The following is a 27,859-nucleotide window of genomic DNA, read 5'->3' as shown; positions in this document are numbered from 1 at the left end:
CGACGCTCAATACATATATAAATAGTGTAATGGTTAAAACAGATTTTCAAATACAAAAAAGATAGTTTTAAAAAAAAACTTAGAGTCCTTCAGAGTCAGAATTTAACCTAAGACCATGATTGTTTAATTGGTGTCTTGCACTCCCAACAATTTGTTGATTGCAGGTCAAAGAACATTTCTCCATTTTGCTTCCCTTGAAACAGACTGAATGGTTGAAAGTCAACAGTATTGTGCTGGAAAAGCACAGCAGATCCCAGGCAGCATCCTGATGAGGGGCCTATGCCTGAAATGTCGATTCTCCTGCTCCTCGGATGCTGCCTGACCTGCTGTGCTCTTCCAACATCTCACTCTTGACTTTGATCTCCAGCATGTGCAGTCCTCACTTTCTCCTGAATGGTTGAACGCTTAAGGGTAGGTGAGAATGGGCGCAAGTGACTTCCAGTATAGATGTTACAAATCTATTTTCTTCTGTCTCTCCATCCAAAAATTCTTGCCTGAAATGCTATTCAACTTTGTATTCCAGTGCCTAGCTTTTTTTTCCCCCCAGCTGGTTAACCTACAAGAAATTTTCATCTCAAAATGTGAAACTTGCAGACAGGTATAAATAAAAGATTTGATTGTAGAAATGAAAAACAGGAGTTAGAGCAGGTTTTAATTCCTGTAACTTCTCCTGGCAACCATTTAGATAAGTAACTCAAAAGTGGGAACTTTTCAGAAGGATCCTGATGCCAAGTAATTATTCATCAGAAGCAGCAATGTCCCAGGCAATTCTCAGTTGTGTTGGAACTTCTGAATGCAAAACCCCACTTCACACTTCAGCAATGATCATTGCCCTACTGGCAGATCTGGGCAATAAAGTAATTTGTTTTGACAGCAATCAGGATGAGAGTTCACTATGTATAAAGAAATTTCATTACACTTTTTTAAAAAAAAAATTGGAAAGGACTTTTGCTGAGTCAGAAAACCTCGACCTCAAATTCAGCCATGCCTTTTTTTAAAAAACTAAATTAGGTCTTTTGCTTACGATTTATTACATCACTTCTCAGCCAACACAACTCTACCATGCACTGAGTTTTCACATATACAAAATAAACATTTTATACCTTCAATTAAATTCAAAACTTGGATTTGTCAGAGATTTCTGTTGCAAGCATTTGATTCTTCTCCTCCACATCCTCAATCTTGTCTTTCCATCTACTAAAATAAATGCTTTTGAACACTGCTCTGGCATTGCAGGATTTATTGCGGTGGCAATGATTCTCATTCATATCGCATGTAATTAGGTCACAATTCAAACCAATCTCTTTCTCCCCTGTACAATCACTAACTATCTCCACTTTTCCTGTTGAAGGGCTTTTGCCCGAAACGTCGATTTTACTGCCTGAACTTTTCCAGCACCACTAATCCAGAATCTGGTTTCCAGCATCTGCAGTCCTTGTTTTTACCTATCCACTTTTTCATGCCAAACTGCCCAAATGCGAGGTGTGACCTGTCAACATTTAGGTAATTTGTGGTGGTGTTGTATCATTTCCAAACAAACATTCATCATTGTTTCTAAAGGATGCTTGTCAGAAACAGAGAGATTTAAACTTCTGTTACATGGGTCATAAATGCTTTATTACTTAATCAGGTACAATTATGTAATAAAATACTAATACAATACTCTAGGTTGTGTAATTGTTTGGACATAATGTTTTGTTAAAAATCAATGATTACTAGTTATGAAATGGGGAAAAAATTAACAATCTTTTGATTTTTGAGTTTCACAATTTGGCTCAAAACACAGAACATCTATTGCTCTATTAATTTAACTATGGGCTCCAAATCATTCAGTGTGTTTCATAACTGAAAGTAGTATGAACTATACCATATGTAGCTCGAATGGGCTTTATGTTGGACTCAAATCAAAGTGATGTGGCCAGATAGCAACATCCCATGATTTGAGAATTGTACAGATTCTATTCCTCACCTGGCATCATAGATGTGTTTTTTTCAAATATATGCATCAAGTTCTGATTTCCAACAGAAGCATCCCACCAAATCCATGTGGAGAGTTTAATTTGGAGAAAAGCAAGAATGCTTCAAAAAGTAGGTTTTAAACCTAAATAGAAAAGTTAATAACTTTCAGCATTTAAATACAATTTAAGCTTGTAACAATTTTAAATTTGGGATTCTCTACTGAGTAACAAGATCCTGGGTTCAAATCACACCCTAGCACTTCAGCATGAAAATCAAAGGCTGGCATTCTAATGCAACACTGTTCCCTCATTTTCTTACTGGCTGCACAATCTCAGAAGTCTGTGCATGGCAGTGACTTCTGGAACTGGAAGTCAATTTCACAACTTGTACTAACATTGATCTCAGAACATTGAAGCAGCTGCATGTGCACCACAGAGTGTACAGGGAATGTTGAGTGCACAGTCTCAGGTGAGACATTAAATCACATCCCACTACCTGCTCAAATGCACGTACAAGATCCCACAGCACTATTTTGAAGAACAGAATGAGAATTATCCAAAGGAGCAGCGCACTGAAGTCTTTTATTTGCAAATAAACAAGTTGGACTATAAACGGGTGTCATGTGAATTTCAACTTTATCCCTCAATCAACATCACAAAAACGGATTATCTAGTCATTATCACATTGCTGCTTGTGGGAGTTTGCTGTTAGCAACCCGGCTAGCACCCTTTCTACATTATAACAGTGACTACATTTCAAAAGTATTTCAGTGGTTATAAAACACAGACATCCGATGGTTGTGAAAAGCACTACATAAATGAAAGACTGTTGGTTGGAAGGTAATATCAAATTTACTTGGGAGTTGTGAAGATGTAGTATAGGAGTGAATAGTTTTTTTTATTACTCCATTGTAAACACTGCTCAGGATTTCCAACAGTCAAGGCTAAACCATTGGCTTTAAACATAGGACATGACTAACCAGCACAGCTGATTAACCCTTAATCATCCAGCTGCTCTTGAACCCAATTGTAAGTGTAATTACCTTTTTGTCAGGTACAATTTGCCTGATAAACATGTCAGAACACTTGCTGCTTAGTCTATTTCAACAGATAACTGCTGTCCATCCACAGCCTAGGGGCACAATTACCAGAGGACCGTTGTTATAAAACACATAGGAGCTAAAGCACTAAAGGAGGCTGAAAAAAAATCTTCACCTGACCTCTGGATAACCCAAGCAGGAGATTAGCCCAGTTGCAAACAAGCAGGCCGTCACACACAACCTGGCCAATTGCTCCCATTGCCACCATGCATACAGTTCTTACACAGGCTAATGAGGGCAGACTGTTATGCTATTACAGCATTGCTATTATTTCTATACCCTTTCTTAAGCCAAGCATTGTAAATGCTTTTTGTGAATGCCATAGAGAAAGAGGCCCAAAATCTGAGGGAGCACAAAAGGTGAAAAAGTTCAAAAACAGATTTTAATTGGACGCCTATGCTGTATAATCATGAGAAACTTTGTTTTGTTAATGTCATTTCTTAAATATTAGCATTTTATGCTAATTAATAATTTGAAATGTTCTTTTTAAAACTTCAAAATGTTTATGACAGAATGTCATTTACCACAGACATGAAATAGCATTTTTTCACAAGTGATCTTTCAATTAAGACAAGTTTTTTTAAAAAAAAAATCAGGCATCGACTGGCTCTCAGACTTATTTACTCACTCCTCTTAGTACCCATCCCCTCTCATTCCCTAATGAGAGCAACTATCCAGGAAATGAATGTAAACTCGTAACACCGTTATACACACAACAAAGTTAACACTTCCTGCAATGGCAGCAATTTATTACTAGTTCAATAGCCAAGCTACAAAAATTACCTATACTTCACGGGTTTGCGTCACATACCAAAAATCCAACAAAATCCTTGACTGTTTTTGTTAAACCTGCATTCACTTTGATCAGAGGTGCAAACAGCCTCTGAGGGATATGTGAGCCACCTGCTGTGGTTGGCAGGACAGCTGCTAATTGGTAAATTCTTCAGAACCTTCCTAACAGATCCCAGGTTTTTACAGGAAAGTAAAAACAAAAGCATTCACTGTAGCACAATGAATGCACAGGGGACCATGCATCAAAGGAAAATAAAATAAGCTGCGTGCTCAAAGCCTGCAACACACATCTTTCAAAAACTGTGCACCTTAAAACAAGTCTTCAGCATTTACTCAACAAAAATTATGAACTGATCGTGTTAGCTTCCGATGTTAAAATCATTACTGCAAAATACAAAGGTAAAGCTGCCTTAATTTTGAAAGAATCACACATTGGCAGAATGCAGGGAATGAAGCTCGCGTAAAATGTTGGCAACTAGAGCAGAGGGATTTGTTATTTTTCTGAAGCAGCAGCAGCCTTGGTATTTGTGCTCACACTAATCTTATCCAGTCTTCATTTCTTCCCACAAGCAGCATACTTTCCCAAAACCAAACCCTCAGGCTACAGCACTGTGGGAAGTCTGGTCTTGTTGTATTCAGAACTAAACCCAATGGCACCAATGCATTCTAATCTGACACACCCATGTAACCAGCCCCTAAGGGCAAAAAAATTACATGCTGTGGGAACTGCATATCCCAACAGTTATCTTTCTGTTGAACCTGAACTGTTATTTCTTGGACTGGAAAATGTTACAAGCAGAAAAAATAAAATGAATCAAAAACATCTCAGCACATTTTCCATTAATATTACAAATGAGGTACCTAACATATAAAAAAGGTTAGTACGTTATTTTATGTGATAGAAACATTGGCATTACACACCAACATTCATGCTGATGTAAAGCTATTTTAGAGATATAGCATTGCGATGTGGATAAGAAAGGTATATGTGACCTTAATATAGTTGGGTTTGTTTCAGTGTGGCACAACTCCTAACCATTGTGAAGGTCACTATGCCTTAAAATCATTTTAAATGTTAGCAGAGAACAAATGTGCTTAAAAAAAGTTATAAATAGGCAAATTAACAAGCCTAGGAGCTGACAATTTGTATGCATGCAAGAGATACTGTTCATCAACCAAAATCAACATAATAATGCACCAATGCTACAATTAATGTATCAAATGCCAGGATACCAGACAATACTGTAGTTATGCATTAGCCTGATAAGTTTCCCATTTCATTACACATTTATCAATTTAAAAAGTTACCCAACACCGGTTCAATGAATCTCTTCTCCCTGCTTGTGTGATTAACTTGTTAGTATATCATCCCATTTGTGAAGAGCAATCTTGATAAAAGCAACATAACCTACACACAAGGGTATTAATTAACTTGGCCCCTTACTAGCTGTGGATTTTGCATGGGGTAGCATAAATTCTCTACAGGGAGAAGTTGAATAGATTTGATGTCATTCTTCCCAGCTGAGAGAAGTGAATTTCTATCAAATCTGCTTCCTTTTGCTGGGATGACCGGGGTGTTTTGACTGGGATAATGAACAAGAAAACAAAGGGAACATTTTTTTAAAAAATGCAAACATTATTTATATATGGTTTTAGAATTTTAGCATTTCAATTTTTATATGATTAAAAGGATTTGAGATGGCCATAATTACACAAAGATATACTTGAGTGATTGGACAGGATCCCTTTGATTACTTTTAAAAGTACTTAGTCTTCAATTATATTGTTGGGCAAACCCATTCAAGACTTGAAAAGAGCATCTAGATTTGCCAAGACTGAATACTGATTTAACAAAATATAAATTTACATTAGTAAATAAAATATAGAATATATTTTGCAGATGAAATTTCAAATTTAGCAACAACATTCCATAAGCAAATGCAAGTTGGGCAACCTATGGTGGCTCAAGCCAATAATTGTTAACTGCCTATTCCACTTTGGAGACCAGAACAATCAAATCCAACACTATCCTCACTCAACAGTTAATAACAATAACTTGTCTTTCAATAGAATTCAAAACATCATGAAACACCATAAAAATTACAAAACAAAATTGGACACCCAACGTCACAGAACCGTCGTGGTGCAGAAGGAGGGCACTCTGTCTCAGCTCTCGAAATGCACACCATGACTTGATGCTATTCTTCTACCTATTCATGGTAACTCTGCACATTAATTAAATAGAAATAATCATCCAATACACTCTTGAAAGCCTCTGTTGAACGCACCTCCACTACACTTCCAGGAAGTGCAATCCAAACCCAAACCAGATGTGCAGATGATCAGAAGTTTGGTCAAAAGCAATAAAGAAGCAAAAACAAGGTAGATGGAGGAAATTACAGAGTTAGTGCTTATCAAGCTAAAGGTGATTAATGGCAGTGATTAAAATCTGGGTTGCTCAAGCAGCCAGAATTAGAGGTAATTCCTCTATGCTACACAACCAATGGGAAGTTCTGCACACAATAACCAGAGTGCAGATGCATTGGCTTCTGCAGATTGCTGCCTAGCATGGGTCAGAGGTCTGTGCAGCAGAAATAAAAATGGAAAAGAATGTTGCTTGCAAAATGCTAGGGAGGGGGAGATTGGAGAAGTAGATGTGGCAAGACTGGGGAGATTTGAAAACAAATGGATGAACATTTAAAAATGAAGGCATTGCTTAAGCAGAAAACCACATATCTCAGGAGTAATGGGTGAATTGGTCATAAGCTAGGACTTGACAGTTTAGGATGACCTCAAATATTACAGAAAATAGAACATGACAGGTGCAGAGAGGTAACAAAGGTTTGAAAAGGATTTCAGCAGATGGGTTGAGGTAGGGTGGAGTTAGGTGCCCTCTCATGCACAGGAGTTTGAAGGGGCTCATTAGGTAGTGATTGGAAATTCAGGTTAATTTTCTCCTCCATAATAGTGGTGTAGTCCTTCCATTTTTATCTACTGCAGGTAATTAGAGTTCAATCAGTTAATAACAAAATGCAGGAAATTTTCAAAAATGGGCCAAATTCTTACGAAGCATGAGAAGAGTTCCTAGCAAGATAATCTGAAATGACATCCTTGAATGGAAATATCAAAGAAAATATCTTTGGAACATGAAAATCAACTTTTGCAATCAGTTTGGCAGGAAGCCAAAAATCCCTCCTCCTCAAAAATAATCTATTTTTAAGTTTTCAGCCTCTAGAAGAAAAAAGGTTGATGGCCTGCAAAGTACTCTAATCTGATAGGTAAATTTGTGTACTGTATTGAATGGACTTTCCGTGTGAAGGAAATTTTTCTGGGGTCAGAGTTGGAGAATAAAGAGCTATTACAATACATGCACCTTTGGAGGTACAAAAAAACAGACTGCGAATTGGAGGGACAAAATGAGAGACTAGGAAGCTTAAGAGTGCTGAATTATTTCAAAACATGCATCTGTCAGAGATATGCTTAGTAAATACTTTGAATAACCACTGTAGTGTCAATATGGGTTAGTTAGGATTTTCAGATGCAAGGACAAATTTTAAATTTAATCCAACTCAAGATATTTGAGTTGAAGAAGATATATCTTCTTAATCACAAACACACTCCTTTTGCTCTTTTTGGTGATCTTGAAAAAGGAGATCATCGATTGCATAGTCTTAAATTTTTCAATTTAGTTCAGGCAGTCAAGAAAGGTATTTAAAATCAGAGAATAAGTCCTATTTGAAGGAGTTCCTCAAAGAGAAAAATAAACAATGCCTGCACCCCAGTGGTATCTTTTGGTTTTGTGTAAGGAGGCGAGGTCTGGGAAAGTGAATGAAGTCTTTTGGTCTGGGAGCAGAATTTAAAACTTTCAGTTAATCGCGATTTAATGGAAGGTTAATTGGACAGATGTGGGTAGACAACACAGAAGATTAGCATTTACTTGATGTTTAATACACCTTTCAATAGATCATACATAGTTGACCAGACTAAAGTTATCTGGAGTTACAAGAGTCAGATCAAAACCAGAGATGCAAAAGGCCAAAAATGCTTTGGTTACATTATCGCACTGTCAGGAACAAAATTCTTTTCCCCCATTTAAAAATCTTGACAGTAAATTTAGTTGTCAAATTTAATTTTTACTAGCTTAAGCACACGAAAACCCCATTTTATTTCTAGTGGTTTAGTTATTTTTTCAAAAAGTGAAACACATCTTTCATCTTTGAAGTTGGTATTCCTAATTTAAAAAAGCACATTCAACAACAGCTTATTGGAATTACAAGGTTGTAAATAAATTGAGGGATTTAGATTATATAAAATAGAGAAAGTTTTGAGCAAGTGATCAAAATTCCAAATTTTACAATGGAATTTAAGCCTTTAGCTTGTACGGAGATATTTATGTTACATGATGTTTTTGGTATTATTGCATTCAAATTTTGATATGCCACAGTATATTTTTCAGCATAACTGAGGCAAGTAAAAATTCCTTCAGTTGTGAGCACATAAATTTATACTATTAAAAGTGTAGTGCAGTAAGATCACTTGTATGTGGTAATGAAGAAACAATAATCAAGTCATAGTCAATATCAGATACCCATAGTCAATATCAGGCAGCACAGTGCAGGAGTATGAACTGATGTTTAGCAAGAGTCACGTGAAAGTATATATACAGAGCATAACTTCCTGTGTGAAGACTATAAAGCATTCATCAATGCCCAGAAGTTCATTCCTAGAAATCCCTTCAGAAACATGCCATTTGTAATAAATTATTTATTCAATTGGTTCTCGCTAAGTGGGTAATATTTGGATTAGTAGTTTAGTCCTATAATAACTAGGATACTTTCTCTTACTAAAGACAATGAAGGTGTGAATCAGGCACCATCATTTTGCAGGGACTCACTCCAGGCCCACCTTTTAAATTTCTTAGTAATCTGGGTTTACAAAATAGAGCTTATAGTGCCAAAATTTCCAAGCAATGGACGTGTAAATCTAATTACATTGCTGACTGCAAAAGAAATACAGAGGAAAACATCAACATGTCTGCAGGTAAGACAGATAAATGGCAAATTAGATGAAAGCAGAAACTGAAGGATTGACAGTATTGTGAAAAAAAAGTGATTTTCCTGTCACAAATACAAAATCAAAAAAAATTACTGATGCTGGAAATCTGAATTAATAAATAAAAAATGCCAGAAATATTGACAAGGCAAAGCAGCACCGGGGGAAGAGTTGTTCTGGTGTATGGTCATTGACCTGAAATAGTTAATTCGCTTTTTCTTTCAAGTTTTCAAAAACCCATGTATTTCTTTAATCAATTAAGTTCATGCATTTAAAATATCTATTTTAATGGCTTGATTTCAGTGGTCAGACTTTTATTTTCCTAGATTTGCATGCATACCTTGTACATTATAGGCATTGTATAAATGCAAGTTGCTGAATAATTGCAACGGTCTACATTAACTCACTTCAATTTTCCTTCCTTCCACAGCTACAACCTTTGAATTATATTCTCTTCTCTTGCACCCTTTACAGCCCCACAAACTTGATCCTAGCCTTTCTGAAGTTTCTTAAAATTCATCCTCTCACCTTCACCACTGAATCTTGTCCTGCTGACTTCCACTGACAATTGCTCATCTCATGCTTGCCAGCAGAAGATGTCAAACAAGGCGCAAGATTACAGTGTAGTTCAACAAAAATGACAACTTGTGTTAGGAGGAATGGATTGATGTCACTCAAAATAGTCGCTCAGAGCCTAAAAAAAAATCAATGATTGTCTCAGAACTGGACAGGATAGTTAGTGCTCTGACTCTCCCATCAAATACAGATTTGATGGCATACAAGAACAGTGAATAAATTAACATTTAATTTGAAAATTAACAATGATGTGTAAAAGAAACATTGTAAATCAGTGGTATAGACTCTATATCAGTTAAATAATCAGAAAATTAATTGAAACATGTTCTTTAACATATGCTATACTTTATGAAACTCAAAACTTTTACGCACATATGGATGTGTAAATGTTAGATTTTCCAGTATTTTTCACAAATATGCTTGCATTCAGAATTGAGGGAGTTTACTCCCTTATTCCATTTTTTCTTTTACATCCTCAGCCTAAAGTAAGTGGAAATAAAGAAGCTGTTAGTGAGACAACCATCGTCCATTAGTGATCAGGAGATTGGCAGAGAGATCATGACCTTTCAATCTTGGGTCACCTACTTTTCTAAAAAGGGCAATCCTGTTGATCCATCTTTTAGCCACAGTTTCTCATCCAATCTCAAGTCTCTTGCCTGTTAGCTTTGATTTGGTTCAAGCTTTCCCTAGTATCAGTCTCTCCCTGTCATCAAGTCTTCTGTAAAGCAATGCAAGTATCAAGAGCCTAACCCTAGGGCACAGTCAGGGTGGGCAGGCAAAACCTGACCACTGGACCTACTTCCTTATCTTTCATAACCTCGGAGGCATAGCAGAGTATCAAATTCAAACTGGAGAACAGTACATGAAACAGCCAGATGACCCGACAGAGACTATCCTTATAAAAGGCACAGTTTCCTGCAGTGTGTTTGAAAAGAAATGTCATCCATCACATTAAAAAATAAATGGATCATAGGATTGTATGACAGGGAAATTGGCACATGGTATTTCTACTGCAGGTGGGTGCTGATTTACACAAACGCTTGTGTTATTTTGCATTCCCAACCTATAGTCACTCATAAAGCAGAGTAACTGATGAATGTTTTCAGCTTTGATTAATGGAAAATGACAAGACCCCTTATAAGGATGTGGCATTAAAACTGCTCTATAACAATCAAGAGCTATTAAATCTAAAGCATCATCGTTAGACAAATTGCTACATGAAGAGATATACACAGAACATATGACATTTTTATAACAAAACAGCACTACCTTCACATATGAAACACACCAAATACAAATAAAGTGACACTATAAGCATCAAGTGCTGAAGGGAGGGTTTAAATAAATTTTGCAAGACAATCTACTCTGGGATAAAACATGTGATAGGAGAATCAGGGTGCAGAAGGAACAGCATCAGCGTATAGTTCAGAAACAAGTGGAATCAGATCGGGGTTAATGATGCTAAGCAGTATAAGTACATATGGATGTGGAGACCTGTTTAAAAGGAGGCAATGATTTTGAACCAACATTGTAGATTATAAGGTTTTCTGGAAGGATTGGAGAATTGTTATATACAGGGTGAAGATTGAAGGCCATCACATAGAGAGTAGTAGAGGAGCAAATTCTACATGTTATTAACAAAGGATAACATTATAGACTTGCAAGCAAAATTAAAGCTCATGGAATTGGAAATGCAGTAGCATGGATGTAAACTTGACCAAGCAAAAAGAAAACAGAAAGCAGCGATGAATTTTGTTTTAATATATTTAAGAAAAGCTGAGTGTATTTCTTCAGGCTCAGGAGGACCACCAATATGCTTTTTGATACACATTCATGCTCTGGACTTGGGCATATACATAGGAACAAGAGTATATCATTCAACTTGTTAAGCCTGTTCCACAACTTTATGCAGGACATAATACAAACGTATGGAGGTTACATAATTTGGAAAGATTGTAAATATTGAAAAAGATTTTAACAGATTTCAGGAGAGCATAAATCAACTGGTGAGATGGGCTGATACACAACAAAACTTGTGGAGAAGTCTGAAGTGATATAATTTGGAAAGAAGAACAAAGACAGATAAGAGATAATGAAGTGGCAAAACCTTTAGAGGTGCATGAACAGAACAAACAAAGATGTACCTACAAATATCTTTGAAGGTAGCTGGACAAGTTAAGAAGAATGCTGAAAAAAATTTGAGATGCTTGTCTATACTTTAAAAACACTCGTTAGGTTTCAGCTGGAGTACTGCATTAATTCAGGCTCCATACTTCAAAAAGGTTCAAGGCCTTAAAAAAGATGCAGATGACAGCCAAGACATCTCCTCTTACAGCAGAGGTGGTGAGGAGAAACTGTGTGTAGTTTTGTATGTACAACTTAGGTGTTTTTGTTTAAGCACTTTAACATTTTTCCACAAAATGTATTGCTGAGAAAGTTATTTTATTGAAGCTTTTGTGTTTTGCACTCAAGATTACCAATATAAAGGGGAACAACAATTTATGGTGTATGAGAAAACAATGTTAATTGGTTGGCAAGTAGACTCTGGCTATTAGAAGGGTTGACAGAGAGAATATGCCAGTTAAATGACGACTGTCAATCAAAGCTTCATTTAAATTTAAACCAGATAGGTTGAATTATTTCTCAGGGCAATGCCTTGACCAGAGAATGGGTGCCATTTACTTTGTTCAGTTGAAACAGGGTTAGTATCTACACATTCTGCTTGCCCTAAGCATTAATATGAAGCTTGCAGGACACTCATGTGCCACTCAGAGCCTGATTGATGGAATCAGAATCCCTACAAGATGGAAGCAGGCCAATTGGCACATTGAATCCATACCAACTCCCTGAAGAGCATCCTACCAGTCTGGTTACCTGCCGAAGGAGCAGCACTCCAAAAGCTTGTACTTCCAAATAAACCTGTTGGGCTATAATCTGGTGTTGTGATTTCTTAAAAACTTTGTCTACTCCAGTTCAACACTGGCACATCCACACCTTAATTTAGTTGTCAGAGCAATTCTTAGCATACAGGATTATTTTACAAATAGTACCCAATTGCTGGGTTACATCTAATGTTTGATTTGGTTTTGGAGTTTTGCAAATGTGGTCTGATTGGGTAGACTCAGTAACTTTTGTCGAACAAGCCAAAGGTTCTATAACTGAAGGTCACAGACTTAACATAGTCAAAAGAACTAGTTGGTGACATGAAGATTTTCTTTTTTGAAAACCATGAACCTTTGTGATATGGAATGCAGTGTCTGAATTGACAGTGCAAGTGAAGTGAACAACATTCAGGGAACTGGATAAAAATTGAAAAGGAACAAATTTTGCAGTAGTCTGGGGCAAAGAACAGGGGAAAGGGTGTAATTGGCTAGCTCTTTCAAAGAACAATGGCCTCCTTTTGTGTTGTATCACAGAGGAAATGTGAGAAGCCCCAGTTTAAGATCAAACAGGATGCCAAGGTTGTAAATAGCCTGGCTGAGTACATGACTAAGTCTGGAAAGGAAATGGACCAACTGACAGTAGAGAGTTTCTGATGATGGACATTAACCAGGCCAACTGACAGTACAGGCAATAGAGTTTTGAAGAGAGGTGATAGAGAGATACAGCTAGCTGCTATCCCTGCACATGTGCTATCCTTGCCTCAGTGGTACCGATGCAGACTTTGAGTCAGTTGAGAATTCAAGAATCATTCCAGAAATTTATAGAATTACCCAGACTAAGGGAATACTGTATTTGGTTTGTGGTTTGTATTTCAGATGAACCCCAGCTGCATTCTCAAAGTGTAAAATAATCTGACATTGTTTAATCAAGAATTTTTTCAAATGAATCCCTTCAACACTGAAATTAACTATTCATTTAACTCTTTGCCCTTTGCTAACATTATGGTGTGCAAATTGGTTGCTGAACTTGCCTAGGTACAGTGACTATACTTTAGGACATACTTGTCAAATGGGTTTCACATTCATTTATCTGGCAGCTAAACTTTTGTTGCGGATTATATTGCAAGAGGCAGCATTAAAGCGGAGACAGAGGAGGGCCAGAAATTGATCCTTGGGAAATTCCAGCAGTAATAGTAACGGTGAGGGATAGAAGAGCAGTTATTGTCAGAAATTATTTGGCTACAATAGAATACAATTTGATTTGACCTAAGGTGATGGAGGTTCCATTAACTTTATAAACAGTAGTGATAATGGAGTAGTAGCGTGGTCATTGACCACGTAAAAAGTTGCGAAGAGATCAGAGGACAATGTATCCTAGTTACAGCTATAGGCAAAGTTGTTTATGGCCATATTGATGCAGAGAGTGAAAACTTGAGTCTCAAATGGAGCTATGACAGAGGCAAGCATGGATTTTAGAATGGAACATTGACTAACAAAACTGATGCACAATTATAATGTGTAATTTGATTGCACTTGTAGATGGTGCAAACTATTATAATGTGCTTTAAGCAGTAACCTACCTAGTGTTAAGTGGTTGACCAATTGGTCAATTGAAATTACAATGGGATTCATAACTTACTCCACCAGGTGGTGCTACAATAATTCTCTCCTTGAATGTCAAATGTGTCAGTAAAAGTGCATAAAAGACGACTTTTGTTGCTTCCACAAGTCTGTGAAAATTTGCTAATGCTTTATCACATTATGCAAGTTGATCACTTGAAGAGAAACATTGAGAAGTATTAGACGTGTGGGCGGCACGGTGGCACAGCGGTTAGCACTGCTGCCTCATAGCGCCAGTGACCCGGGTTCAATTCCCACCTCAGGCGACTGACTGTGTGGAGTTTGCACATTCTCCCAGTGTCTGCGTGGGTTTCTTCCGGGTGCTCCAGTTTCCTCCCACAGTCCAAAAATGTGCGGGTTACGTGAATTGGCCATGTTAAATTGCCCGTAGTGTTGGATGAAGGGGTAAATATAGGGGAATGGGTGTGGGTGGGTTGCGCTTCGGCAGGTCAGCGTGGACTTGTTGGGCCAAAGGGCCTGTTTCCACACTAAGTAATCTAATCTAAAAACCATAACGCATGCATACCGTTTAATGGTTGATTGCACGCAGCTATTCTGTGCACATGTACCTTCATTCATCTCAATAGTTTTGGTGAACTAAGCTCAGCTGCTTCTGCAACAACCACTATGTGCAACATTAGGCCGATTGTAGCCACTATCATTGGTTTCCCTTGACCACCCCCTCTCAATAATAACCACATTACATCTGTCCTCAAGAATCTGATTCTTGTGTTTGGTTGTGAGGGAGTATCTCTTCACAGACGTTTGGGAGATATAACGGTTGAAGTTAGGTTCATTTACGACCTATTGAAATAACTGAACATGGTCTACTCCCATTGGGTCTACACATTTACATGTATGTTGTTGTTTGGATCTTTGGATAGAGAGGACTATAAATCTCTTCTGTTCTCACTATATTGAGAAGGTTCCCGACCCTAGCATTTGTTGGAAGCAGTTGCAGGTTCGTACTGGTTTGCTTGGTTGCTTTGTGATTGCATCTTTTTTGGCTACTAAGTCCTCAGATGGGATTCTGATCCAAAATCTCTGATTCGGAAGTACAGCTGCTGTCTTGCTGTGCCACAAGAAATCCATATACATCCTCAACAGTGAGCAGACTCACTAACTTACAATCAACGTGAACATCCCAGCACTGAACATTCCCTAGTCACCAATGAGCAGATACCAGCCTATTACTTTTCTATCGTAGTGACCCCATTGCATTATGTCAGTGTTTGACACTTAATACCTCCGAAGACATGGTACCTCCCTACCCCTCCAACCTCTTAAGCATACGTACTTGTAGCCTGCATTTCTCAATTAAAAATCCCCTTGTCCTTCTACTGGAGTTCAGATCCTTCAAAAGCACCTCTACTTGCATTACTAAGTTGATCGTTGCCAATCTCACTTGAATCTGTTTGATTTTAACCAGTTTTCCAATTCTGCCTGGCCTCAAGCCCACTTAACCCAATTGTTTTGCCTGATTTGGATTCCCTTTGTTCAATACTTTGGCAGATATAAATATTCATGTTCATGCATTAATCACCTAATTAAATGACTGAACACACTTGAGGATTGCATGAACTGCTCCCATTGGTTAGGCCTGCTCTATTGTTTAATTTGATCATGGGTGATCAGCAATACAATTCCATTTATCCACATTTAATCCCTTCACTCTTGATACAAGGTCTGTCAACTTTTGGCTTAAATTTTAGTTTATTTAGCATCCAGTATCCTATTTTGAGGGAAAAAAATCCACAATTCTTCTACCCTTTTATACTTACATATAATATATACACCATGTTATCTTGTGGTCATACATCATACTAGTTATTTGTCATTTAGTAGAATGGTTAAGTAGCATATAATTAAAACCACAACTATGACTGAGTAGTCAGGATTTAGAAATATAATGTAATTTAAAAAAAAAATTGGTTAAGCATCAGTAAAACGAGTCACTGATGAGAAAAGTTAAATCTTGGGTTTATTTAATTAAAAATATTTTGTTCAGCATATCACAAACAGTGGGCGTAACTTTTAACATGGTTCACAGCATTATAATCCAGTGAAGATGACCTAGACACAATACCTTCTTTTAAAAAAAAGTAAGCCATCTAAAAAGGCAGCAATGACTGATATTTTACCAATGGTTTCAACATCACTCATCAAGGAAAAATAATCTCAAAGCCTTACTTGTCTGAGGTCGATGAATGCTAACTGCAGGGTGTCCCCTTGGAATCCTGGCACTGGCTCCGAGCTAGCAAACACTGGAAGTACAGATTAAGCAGAAAAAAAAATTAACTGAGGCAGAACTGTGGCAAATCCAAATAATTTTATGTAATTTTATGAAGTGTATCAACCCTGACACTCAAATGAAGGCCTAAAAATTTTTTTTTGTTTACATGACACAAAGAAATTTAAATCCAAATCAATTAAACAAATTGTTATACTATGGTTGTAACATGCAAATAACTTGATTTCTGGTGTGCTCTTTGATGGTCATATAATGTTTCTGTGCAATGGCACACAAATTTTACCACTTTTGTAATACTGTTGAGACAAATGAGTTCACAATTTTATTCACAATTCTTTTTGGGTTACAGGGTGAGGGTATACAAAAGCATTTTAAGTACCAATTCCATGGCTGCCAACATATTTTTTTTAAAACATCTGCTTTGTTGCAGCATCTGTTCAATAAAAATCCTACCTCTAGCCAAACAGCAATTAAAGACAGACATAGGGTGGGAACTAGCTTAACATGCAGACAACAGGTGGAATGCTCTAAGCACTACAATCTGTACTTAATTGGAACGTCCGTTCCTACAATCCAAGACATTTCTAATCATGGAATTTAATACAAGTCAGTTTGAGAAGGCTGTTTCAATATGTTTGAAAAGAAAAGAAAGCTTGACCAATTGGAAATCCTACAATTAAAGGCTATGAAAACACTTTTCTTTCAGACAGTTACAACGCAGTCAAACTGGTAAAATAGACATCTATCCTCAGATAAGCCAAGACATTGAGTTAAAAATAGTGTCTTGGCAAAAAGTGTGCATGATGCTACTTGGAATCAGGAGCAATTGGTATTTTTACATTCCATAAATCAGTTATTTTAAGTCATGTGCAAGTATGCCCATTTTAAAAAGATGACCTACCCTGCTTGATCTCCTGCACCTATCCACCCCTCCCAACATTCTGTAAACAACACCTTTCACACGGTATCCTCCACATCCAGAGCAGGCTAACATTAGGCCATGTTTGCTTTAAATAGTCACATGGAGGCATGCCCTCCTGCAAAACATTTCAAATGTCATGACTAGAGTGATGCTTCTATGTGACTCTTTTGAGTCATGTGCAATACATAAAGGTGAATCATGTCACGAAATTTGAATTATTTGGGCCTCAAAACATTTGAAAGAAAAATCCATCACTTGCATTCCCTACAACCATGAGGGACAAAGTGGGTGAAAGTCAGGACTGTTGAAGAAACTAATGATAATAAATTTCTTTTCCTTTCCTTCTCCAAACCAAATCTTCCACACTGTTGACTGACCATGTAATAAGCAGATTCAAGAGAAGTAGTTTCTTCTAAGGCAAGAGCTACACCAGTTGACAACTCAAACAAGCCAAATAAAATGTTTCCTATTGCTGTTAAAATGAAAAATGTTGGTGCAAGTATGGAGGCTCTCTTATCTATGGCATCCAACATAACTGGTTTTAGGCGCACACAGGAAATAGCGAAGAAATGCTAGAGTGGATACAGCACGGTAGCTTAGAAGTTAGCACTGCTGTCTCTCAGCATCAGGGGCCCGGGTTCGATTCCAGCCTTGGTGATTGTGCAAACTCAACACTGACATTCTCCCAGTGTCTGCATGGGTTTCCTCCCACAATCCAAAGATGTGCAGGTTAGGTAAATTGGCCATGCTAAGTTGCCCATAGTGTTCAGGGATCTGAGTTAGATGCGTTAGTCAGGGATAAATACCTGCATAGGGTAGGGGAATGGGTCTGGGCAGGTTACTCTTTGGAGGGTCGGGTGGACTTGTTGGGCTGAAGGGCCTGTTTCCACACTGTAGGGACTCTAATTGGAATGCAGTATATATTTAACAAGTCATCTTGCCAAACTTGGATGATTTGGTATGCTCTAAGTAAAAGCTAACATCATTTAGATGCCTTCAGTTACACTAATACTTGAAGCCAATTAAATTCAGAATCACAAGTCCTTAATGCAAATAAACTTTTGGCAGAATATGAAACTCTGTTCAAAATGCTGCACATGTAGAACGTTAATTCAGTTGAGGCAAACTACTGTTAAATTTGAGAAACTTCAAAGTCATAGGTGATAAGAGGTTCAAAAGTTAAAAAAAGTCACTAATCTTCAAAACCATTTTAACATATTAATTTTGGACCAAACACCATCTATCTTGGGTTTATTTTCCAAACTACCTTGTTGAACCAAGACACTGAGTTTGAGTTTCACACACAGCAATAGGGCCTGGTGGTGGTAGGTGAGTTTATATTTCAAATAATATTTAAAAATTCATTCACGGGATGTGGGTGTCACTGGAAAGGCCAACATTTATTATTCATCTCCCATTGCCCAGAGGGCAATTAAGAGCCAAACATATTTGGAATCACATGTAGCCCATTTCAAGTAAGGACAGCGTTAACCAGTTACTTACCAGTTCAAGTAAGTAACCAGAGTTATTCTGACAATTGACAATGGATTTCTGGCTATCATTTGATTATTAATTCCAGTTTTTTTTTTATTGAATTCAAATTCCATCTGCTGCTGCTGCTATGTCAGGATCTGAAACCAGGTCCCCAGAACATTACTTAGGTCTCTGGATTAACAATCTAGCAATTATACCACCACCAATTATACCATCAGTGGATCAACATTATTTGACGATTGTAGGGGGTTTAAGAGCAACTCCTTGTCATAGATTCTACCATCCTGAAAAACCCTGTCTACACTAACTTTGAAAGCAGCTAGTGATGTTAAATGGAGCAATTGCTTTTTCAAAATCACTTATTCAACAGGCCATCTAGCTTAGCCATAAGTATATGGATTAAGTGAAAGGTTTCCAGGTAATTAAATAGAATTACATTAAATTCCAATAATTTGATTTGAACAAATCCTTGTGATGGTTTAATGAACTGCCATATTGTCACAAAGTTGATTAAAAAGCTATTCATCCACTTTTCTAGTGGCTGCGAAAAAGGAATCATTGTCCACATCTCCATTTCCCATTCGAAACAGCTAGTTAAAAAAGGAATATGCTGCAGTTAAAGGAATCAGGTCAACTAGCAGATTATGATTGTTGGGCAATAGAACAGAGGTGTTTATTACATAGATTGCAACTTGATGTATCAAAGCAAAATAGAAATGCTCTTGAACCAGGAATGATAAGTTGCTAAAATACCTCATAATTGGAGAAAAGGAGGCATTGGTGAACCATAGCATTTTACTATTTAAACAGAAGGTTGACAATGCTGAAAGAGACCTCATTTGGAGGAACAATTGACCTTTTATCACCCATGGGGTGGATAATTAGGTCATGAATTCAAGTTCAGGACTTCAAAAGTAAATGCAGAATAAATTGGTGGCATGAGGAATCCACAAAAAAAAAATTAATGAGCAGCTTGCCAATCCACTATAGAATTTGCCCTCAATGCAAGTGGCAGTCAATGAGATGCATTTGTGAAGCAGAACTCTATGCTTCATCAGGCAATGCAATTACACAGATAAGGAGGATTAGCACCCTAAAATATTGTTGTTACAATGTAAAAGAATGACAATAAACTATGTTGTAACAAAAAAGAGCTCACGTGCTCACATGAACAGAGCTTTAGAGTCAGCTTCTGCCCTAGCCACTTATACCTGTTACTGGCTAGCAAGAAAGAGGCATACGATTTCTGCTGCTAGAAGTGCCACAATGCTGGCTACTGAAAACAAGCATGAGTCAAAATAAGATCTTGTTCAAAGTATACTGTCTGCAGCAAAAGTAAAACAACAGGGATGCAGGGCTCGGCGTCAGAATGTACCAAAGTAGGTATCTTATTGGCACTGAAGAGTAGACTATTGAATCCAGAAGAATGGATAGAATTAACAAAATTAAGTACGCAGACTACATAGGCATATTTAGGTAAGACTGTCCAATCCTAATTGCTCGCTGCATCAAAGCATTCTCTAACATATCTTTGGATTTTACCCTTTTCATTGTTATGTTTTGTTAATAGATTAACTATTATTTCAAACAATTGAGAGAAACAGATTTTGCAAACTGAATATTTTCAAAAATCAAAATAGAATTACAAAAGAACAGACAAAGTGCATGGATTGAAGAAAAACAAAATATGGTATGCAATTACAAGGAAGCAAGCAATAAACAGATCACTGATGCCATAGCTACATTAAACTGGCAATAATACCCTTATTTTAGGTTTAAGTATGCCATGTCATGAACCAGAAGTTACCCAAACAACTTGCAGATGCTTGAAGTTTCAGAGAATGGGCAATGTCTGATATTTATCTCCTTTCCTGTCCCAGTCTTACAGACTGGATCTTGCCAAAGATGTTAGTGACATGGTCATCAAAAGGCATATTCCACTCAGGCATAATGGCACTTGAAAACACCAAATGCTCAGAGCAACAGGATTACTTTGAGTTAGATCGACTATTAATTCAGTCAAAATATTAAATAGGGAGGGAGTATCAAGTCAAAGAACATAAAGGACTGATGAAACATTTTAATAGAACTTCTAAAGCGTAGTCAGAGGAGAAAATATTGAAGCACTTCAGCTGACAGAAGTCTGAAGACTATGTCCTTTTTCCAACATGTAAGGAAAGGAATCAATACTGATAGACAGTGAAGACCTTTGTAGAGGAAGATGTGAGGTGCAGATAATGGAAGTCCCATGGGTTCTGGCTAAAGCATTTCAATTATTTCTTTGTCGTCCTTGAAATCGGGACAGAAAATGACATATTCAGACACAATGTCCAATCTAATGTTTTAATTACATGCTGACCTGGATTCAAGAGGACACTAGCTGGAGGTTGAGGAGGTTGTGGAGGAGTCACAGCTGACTGCATTCTTTTAGCACTCATATGTTGCAGATATGTAGACCAGATCTTACTGAAGTACAAGAATGTGGTGATGACAACTGCTCTGAACTGTGGGACTGGAGATCCTGAGGTTTTTACCATCAAATACTCAGTGCCACAGTTTGTAGACGACTGAACTGACAACTGATCTGGTGTTAGTGTCAAATGGTGATCATTTGAGAGAGAAGGCTGTCGAAACATGCGAAGTGCTCAACATATTCCAGAGTTTCTTCTTCACCGGAAGTACAAGATGGAACGGTTGACCAGGAATAGACTGATGGCGACAATCAGTTAAGTTATGTGAATGCAGAATCAAAGAGATCACGAATTGCTTGCACATCTGGCATAGAATAGAACACCTCATTTTCTGCCTTTATAGCTGGTCAGACATATTTCCTCTTTACCTCTGTTCTATTGTTGAAGACTCTTTGTTCTATATTTGTCTGGCATATTCCTTTTCCCCTACCTGCCAATCATAGCGCATTTGGATTGGCTGGCCCTACAGGAGGGAGGAGACTGACAGCAATGCTCAAAAAAAAACACTGGATACTCAAGCCTCTCCACTGTGTCAAGGTAATGATCCATAGAGGAGCATATTTATTATACTGTCTTGGATCAACACTTCAATTCCTAAATTCTTACTATGAAGAGAAATTAGCTATTCCGGTTTCCCATAGGGTCTCTTCTGTTAACATCTAATTGGAATACATAGCCCAATTTCCCATTTTAAAACATAGTAAAAGTTGTTTACCCACAAAAGCAACTTTTTCCTAATATATCTAAATCATGCACCAGGCAGATGATAAAAAAAACTAAGTCATTTCATTTTCTTGCTCCTGCCAAAGGCTCAGCTGCCTTCTTTCTTCGTCCATTTTGATTGTTGAGCACCAATTATTTATCTTTCCATATGTATCATTTTTACAAACACTTCATGTGTTCCACAGTTTTACTCCACACTGTTTATTGCTACCCTGAGAGATGCAACAAGGAACACATTTAGGATTCTGAACAAGTGTCACCTCCATGGTGTAAAAACAATGTGGGTAAGTAGATTTTCCACAGCACAACAGCATTACTGAAGAGCTAGTGACCCAATTCTACTAGACAAACATTGCAATCTATTGTTTTGAAAAAACATTTAGTTTATTATTAACAAACGGCATTTTTTTGAACAAGCGGAATTAAAAACTAGGCTTCTTTGCTGCTGCAAAACTGGAGTTCTTGCTGTGCTGCTCAATTCATTGTTGGTCTTCCTTCTCCTGGACTGGAAGAGATAGCAAGTGAGGGAAATCTGTTTTGCTGAATTTGCCTTTGCCAGAAGGTGGATTTCTGGGATGCTGCTTTATAGGAACAGTTGATGAGTACTAGAGTCAGAGTTGCACAGCAAGTAAACCGACCCTTTGATCTAACTTGCCCATGCCGATCAGGTAACTTAAATTAATCTAGTCTTACTTGCCAGCTTTTGACCAATATCCCTCTCAATCCTTTCTATTCTTGTACCCATCAAGATGCTTTGAAAATGTTATTGTAGTAGACTCCACCACTTTCAGTGGCAGCTCATTCCACACATACACCACCCTCCCTTCTATATCTTTCTTTTTTATCTTTAAACCTATGCTCTCTAGTTGTGGACTCCCATACCCTGGGGAAAAAAAAAGACCGTGGCTATTCACCCTATCCATAGCCCTCATGATTTTATAAATGTCTATAAGGTCACCCCTCAGCCTCTGATGCTCCAGAGAAAATAGCCCCAGCCTATTCAGGTTCTCCCTTTAGCTCAAATCCTCCAACCCCGGCAACATCCTTGTAAATCTTTTCTGCACCCTTTCGAGTTTAACAGCATCTTTCCTATAGCAGGGAGGCCAGAATTCCAAAAGTGGCCTAAAAGTTAAATAATATTATTATTATTTTGATAGGGTTAAAGTTATGCCAAATTTTTTCATGCTTGTATTTTAACTGTGGTGCAACAATAAAGTATATTTTGCTTAAAGTCTAATAGTTTGAACAATCAAAATCACATCTGGAACACACCACCTTACGCTTGTCTTTAAGTAAGATTACGGTTAAGGTCTAGGCCATCTCTTCAATATGTTTTGAGGGGGTTTGATCTGGTCCATAACACTTCTGCATTTAGTATTGCCTCATGAAATAATTGCTTATGAGAAAAGTAGCAGGATTGGAGTCTCACTGACACTTAAAACATAACATGACTTTCAGCAGATACTGTTCCTCCTGTGCAAGTTAAACCCTTAAGCACATTTATCAATTGCAATAAAAAGGAAGCTACCTGCCATTTGGGAGTTATTTGCACATATAGGGTGCTAATGGAAACGTCACTCCTATAACCATTAATCCTGAAACTGTCATATACAAAGGCTGGAGGAGTGCACCAAGTTCAAACATAAATCACAGGCAACATAGTGATTTCTGGCAACATATGACAGGAGCTACAAATGCTTAAAGTACACTTCAACTATTTATTTACTGTGCTGGCAGCTATACACAAACTTTAGTCAATATGTCTAAGGTTTGTTAAAAAAATGTAAACACAAGTTTGAAAAAAATAAGGCAATATCATCTTAAGTCAAATTCATTATTTAAAATCACACAACTTTTCCAATAAATTGTAATTATTTTGTAAGACCTATTCCATACTGAAACATTTGCACTGAAAATATTTGCTTTAACTAAAAAGCCTGGTGATTTTAAACAACAAATTAAAACACAATTACTGTCTGCTTAAAAACAACACATATATCTTGACTTATACTTCAAGTTCAGTTTTCCTTGCTCCAACTAAGAGTCCCAGCTTCTGACCTTGTTTGGCTACAACTCCAAAGAAGCCCATTGCTTTTTGGCACTTTATTGCAGCATCCACTCTAGTGTCACCAGTTTATTTTACTTCTTGAAGGGAGCGTAAAGGATGGAAAAGGCAAAAATAGCAAATGCTCCTGCACTTGCCCAATATCCACACAGACCCAACAGGTGGTGAAGGAATCCTGCCTATTTTCTCAGAGATACAATTCAGAGTTCTAAGGCCAACCTTAGTAACCACCAATGCTCATAATTAACAGCACATACAAGGTATTGAATCTGGGATGTTCTAGCTTGTGTGAAATTGTAATTTTTAAAAAATTAAAAAGGAAACTGATGAATATTTATGCAAATGACTCTTTCCATTATGTGCTTTTCTTCATAGGACAAAATAAGGAATTTTCACTTGAATGCAAAGTAAACAACAGCACAACACCAGGACAAAGTTAATGCCATTCATGATGTATTTTGTTAAAACTATTTCAACTTTCTCCAAGACCTGGTCACCTAGAGACTATTTTGTTGATTGGCATTGGCTCTTCTACCTGCTCCACCGCAATTTTAAAATTATTATCCTTCTTCAAATGCCTCCTATCCTTTCCTCCTCTTCAGCTCTGTCATGTTATCGACTAATTCTCTGCTTCTCCTTTCTGGTCTTTGCGCATCCCAGTTTTAATCATTCCATCAGAGACAGCCACACTTGCAACTACCTCAGTTGTAATTTTTACCCAGCTATTTCTACATTTAAAATAATCCTCAAAATACATCTTCAACCAAGTTTTGGTCTGTTCTGATAGCTTCTTCAGTGACTCAATGTCAATGCTTGATTGATAATGTTGTGAAGTGGAACATATCGTTACATTAAACAAAATGCAATATAAAGACAGGCTATTACTGTAGTTGTTTACATAAGAAATTTCAAACGATTCATCAAATTTGAGTGATTTTAACTTATGCTTACAGCTACTTAATTTCTTTTAGAATACAGTCTATCCTAAATGATTAGCAAATCATACCCTGGGCTTTCAGTGACCTCACCATCTTTATTTTCCAAAGAGTTCTTTTAAAACCTTTAATAAATTATACAAGAGATTTCATACTGACAACAATTCTGCCTTCCTAGTCTAATAATTTGTGGTTGAGCAGAGAAAGGGCTTCAGCATTTAAAAAAACTTTAAGCATCTAGCAATTCCAATCGATCCTTCACAATCTCGTATTGAAGTATTGGACAGCGAAGAGGGTTACCTCAGATTACAACAGGATCTTGATCAGATGGGCCAATGGGCTGAGAAGTGGCAGATGGAGTTTAATTCAGATAAACATGAGGTGCTGCATTTTGGAAAAGAAAATCAGAGCAGGACATATATATTTAATGGTATGGTCCTGGGGAGTGCTGCTGAACAGAGACCTTGGAGTGTAGGTTCATAGCTCTGTGAAAGTAGACTCACAGGTAGATAGGATAGTGAAGGTAGCGTTTGGTATGCTTTCTTTTATTGGTCGCAGCATTGAGGACAGGAGTTGGGAGGTCATGTTGCGGCTGTACAGGACATTGATTAGACCACTTTTGGAAATTTGCATGCAATTCTGGTCTCCTTTGATTGGAAGGATATTGTGAAACTTGCGCGAGTTCAGAAAAGATTTACAAGGATGTTGCCAAGGTTGGAGGATTTGAGCTATAGGGAGAGGCTGAACAGGCTGGGGTGTCAGAGGCTGAGGGGTGATCTTGTAGAGGTTTATAAAATCATGAGGGGCATGGATAGGGTAAGTAGACAAGGTATTTTACTTGGGTTAGGGAAGTCCAGAACTAGAGGGCACAGGTTTAGGGTGAGATGGGAAAGATGTAAAAGGAACCTAAGGGGCAATTATTTTTAACGCAAAGGGTGGTATATGAATGAAATAAGCTGCCAGAGGAAGTGGAGGAGATTGGTACAATTACAACATTTAAAAGACATCAGGTTGGGTACATGAACAGAAAGGGCTTAGAGAGATATGGGCCAAGTGCTGGCAAATAGGACGAGATTAATTTAGGATATCTGGTTGGCTTGGATGCGTTGGACCAAAGGGTGTTTCCACCTGTACATCTGATTTTCTTTAAAATGCAATACCCACAATTCCAAGGGAGAGGAAACTACTCCAATGGAAATAAACAAAAACCTTACAAGCTTTCATTTGAGTCTGTACTAGAATCTTTTCAGACAGAAGCATGTATTAAAGTTCTGAAGTGGCAAGTTGTCTTTTCAAGAAGTAGCATGTGCTAAGCAGCATTTATAAAAGGGGCATAAAGTAATGAAATCTTAAAATAAAAGTTATTAATCTCAGACTAATAAGTGTTGGAATACATTCAGTGGAAAAGTAGTTTTTGAAAATTAAAAAATGCAGTGCCTGGAGCATAATAGTAATGGAATTATTTACAGTTGCAGCAGATAAGTTGAAACTTTAAAATGAAACTATTAAATAAAAGAGTTTATCTGAAATGATCTGGACTGGGTCTTGCTACAAATACAGCACAAATGTTCTAAGTAGTGCAAAATGTTTGTAAGGTGTACCTTTTGGTATACTGACTCCATTTCAAAACCTTTTCAGGTCTTTCAAGAGTGCTTGGGTTATTTCTATGAGTTTATAAATCTTTGAATCTGTTTCAAGGGAAGTGTGTTTTATTTTTCCTTGGTTACCGCACCTCCGATTCATTTCTCTTGGTTAATAAAACATACAAAAGTTTATTATGAGGATGCAACTTTGAGTGCTTACTTAAAATAAAAGATCACTTCAGTAACAAAATTTTAAAAATTCTGAATTATCCAGCCAGGTTTGTTCCAGGGATCTGATTTGTTGGGTACTAAAATCGCATTATCCTTAATAACTGGGGCCATTAGATCGCAAAACAGACTCCTTGATAACTTGGCCACTCGAGCAAAGTACTGTGGATCCAGGGCAGGCACAACTACGTGAACTAAGCAATCACAAAAGGCAGTGGCAGAAACTGCTGGTGTTAAAAACAAAGAGCTGAAATCCTGCATTTTAAATAAATCAGTTGCATAATTCATCATCATTGGTGGGACCACAATTTGAATATATAGTGTGCAGTATTAGTTTCCTTTTTTAAAGGAGAATGTAAACGCATTAATGACAGTTCAGAGGAGATTTCGTAATTTGATACCTGGAATAAGCAGGTTCTGTTATGAGCTTGTTTCCACTAGAGTTCAAAAGAGTGAAGAGTGATTTGATTAGGTTCGTAAGGTTCTAAATAATGTTGACAACGTAGAAAGAATGTTGTGAATAAGTCCAGAACTAGGGAAGGTCATTTTAAAATTAGGGGTTTGCCCTTTCAGGACAAAAAAAGGGGAATATTCAACAATTCTGTGACTTTGGAATATTGCCCGTGAAGGTGATGGAGGGGAGAGGGTCATGAATATTTTTAAACAGGTAGAGTTTAGATAGTATCTTGTTAGGCAAGAGAATCAAAGGTTATTGGATTGCACAGAAATACAAAATTCTGAGCTGACAGACTAATAGATTAATCAGGATCAAAACTGAACGGTGGGGCAGATGTGAATGGCTGACTGCTACTCATACTTTGTGTATTTTAAAATTGTAGTTTCTTTTTGATACTCATCAAGATTAGGCTAGCATTTATTGTCCATCCCCAATTGCTCTCAAAATGATAGTGAGCTGCCTTGTTGTACTGCTGTGGTTTATGTAGCGTAGGTCCACCCAAAGTGCTGTCAGGGAGGGGATTCAAGGATTTTGACCCAGTGACACTGAAGGAACAGTGATACCAACCTGAACCAGGGTGGTGTGCAACTTGACTGGAACATGCAGGTAGTGCTTTTTCCACTTGTCTGCTACTCTTATTCTTCCAGGTTTCAAAAGGTCATAAGCTGGAAATATACTGTCGAAAGCAGCTTCAGGTGGATGCTTCAGTACATTTTCTATATAGCATACACTGCTGCCATCTTGTGCCAG

The 27,859-nt window shown here is 37.4% G+C and overlaps 1 protein-coding gene across 5 annotated transcripts in view; it reads right to left on the bottom strand.

Moving 5' to 3' along the window:
• The window catches only part of exoc6 (exocyst complex component 6), a 204,938-nt gene that overhangs the window by 38,793 nt on the left and 138,286 nt on the right, over window positions 1–27,859 (bottom strand). For all 5 annotated transcript variants that reach the window (XM_087999000.1, XM_043712483.2, XM_043712488.2 and 2 more), the window contains one exon: window positions 16,171–16,244. In XM_087999000.1, coding sequence (XP_087855126.1) covers window positions 16,171–16,244 — 74 coding nt within the window. The remainder of the gene's footprint in view (window positions 1–16,170; window positions 16,245–27,859) is intronic.

This window comes from Chiloscyllium plagiosum, unplaced genomic scaffold (assembly GCF_037043375.1).
Source record: "Chiloscyllium plagiosum isolate Xiang-an unplaced genomic scaffold, Cpla_swu_hap1 HiC_scaffold_22, whole genome shotgun sequence".
Taxonomy (NCBI): Eukaryota; Metazoa; Chordata; class Chondrichthyes; order Orectolobiformes; family Hemiscylliidae; genus Chiloscyllium; species Chiloscyllium plagiosum.
Note: the sequence above shows the minus strand (reverse complement) of the source record. Positions and strands in the feature narration are given on the sequence as shown.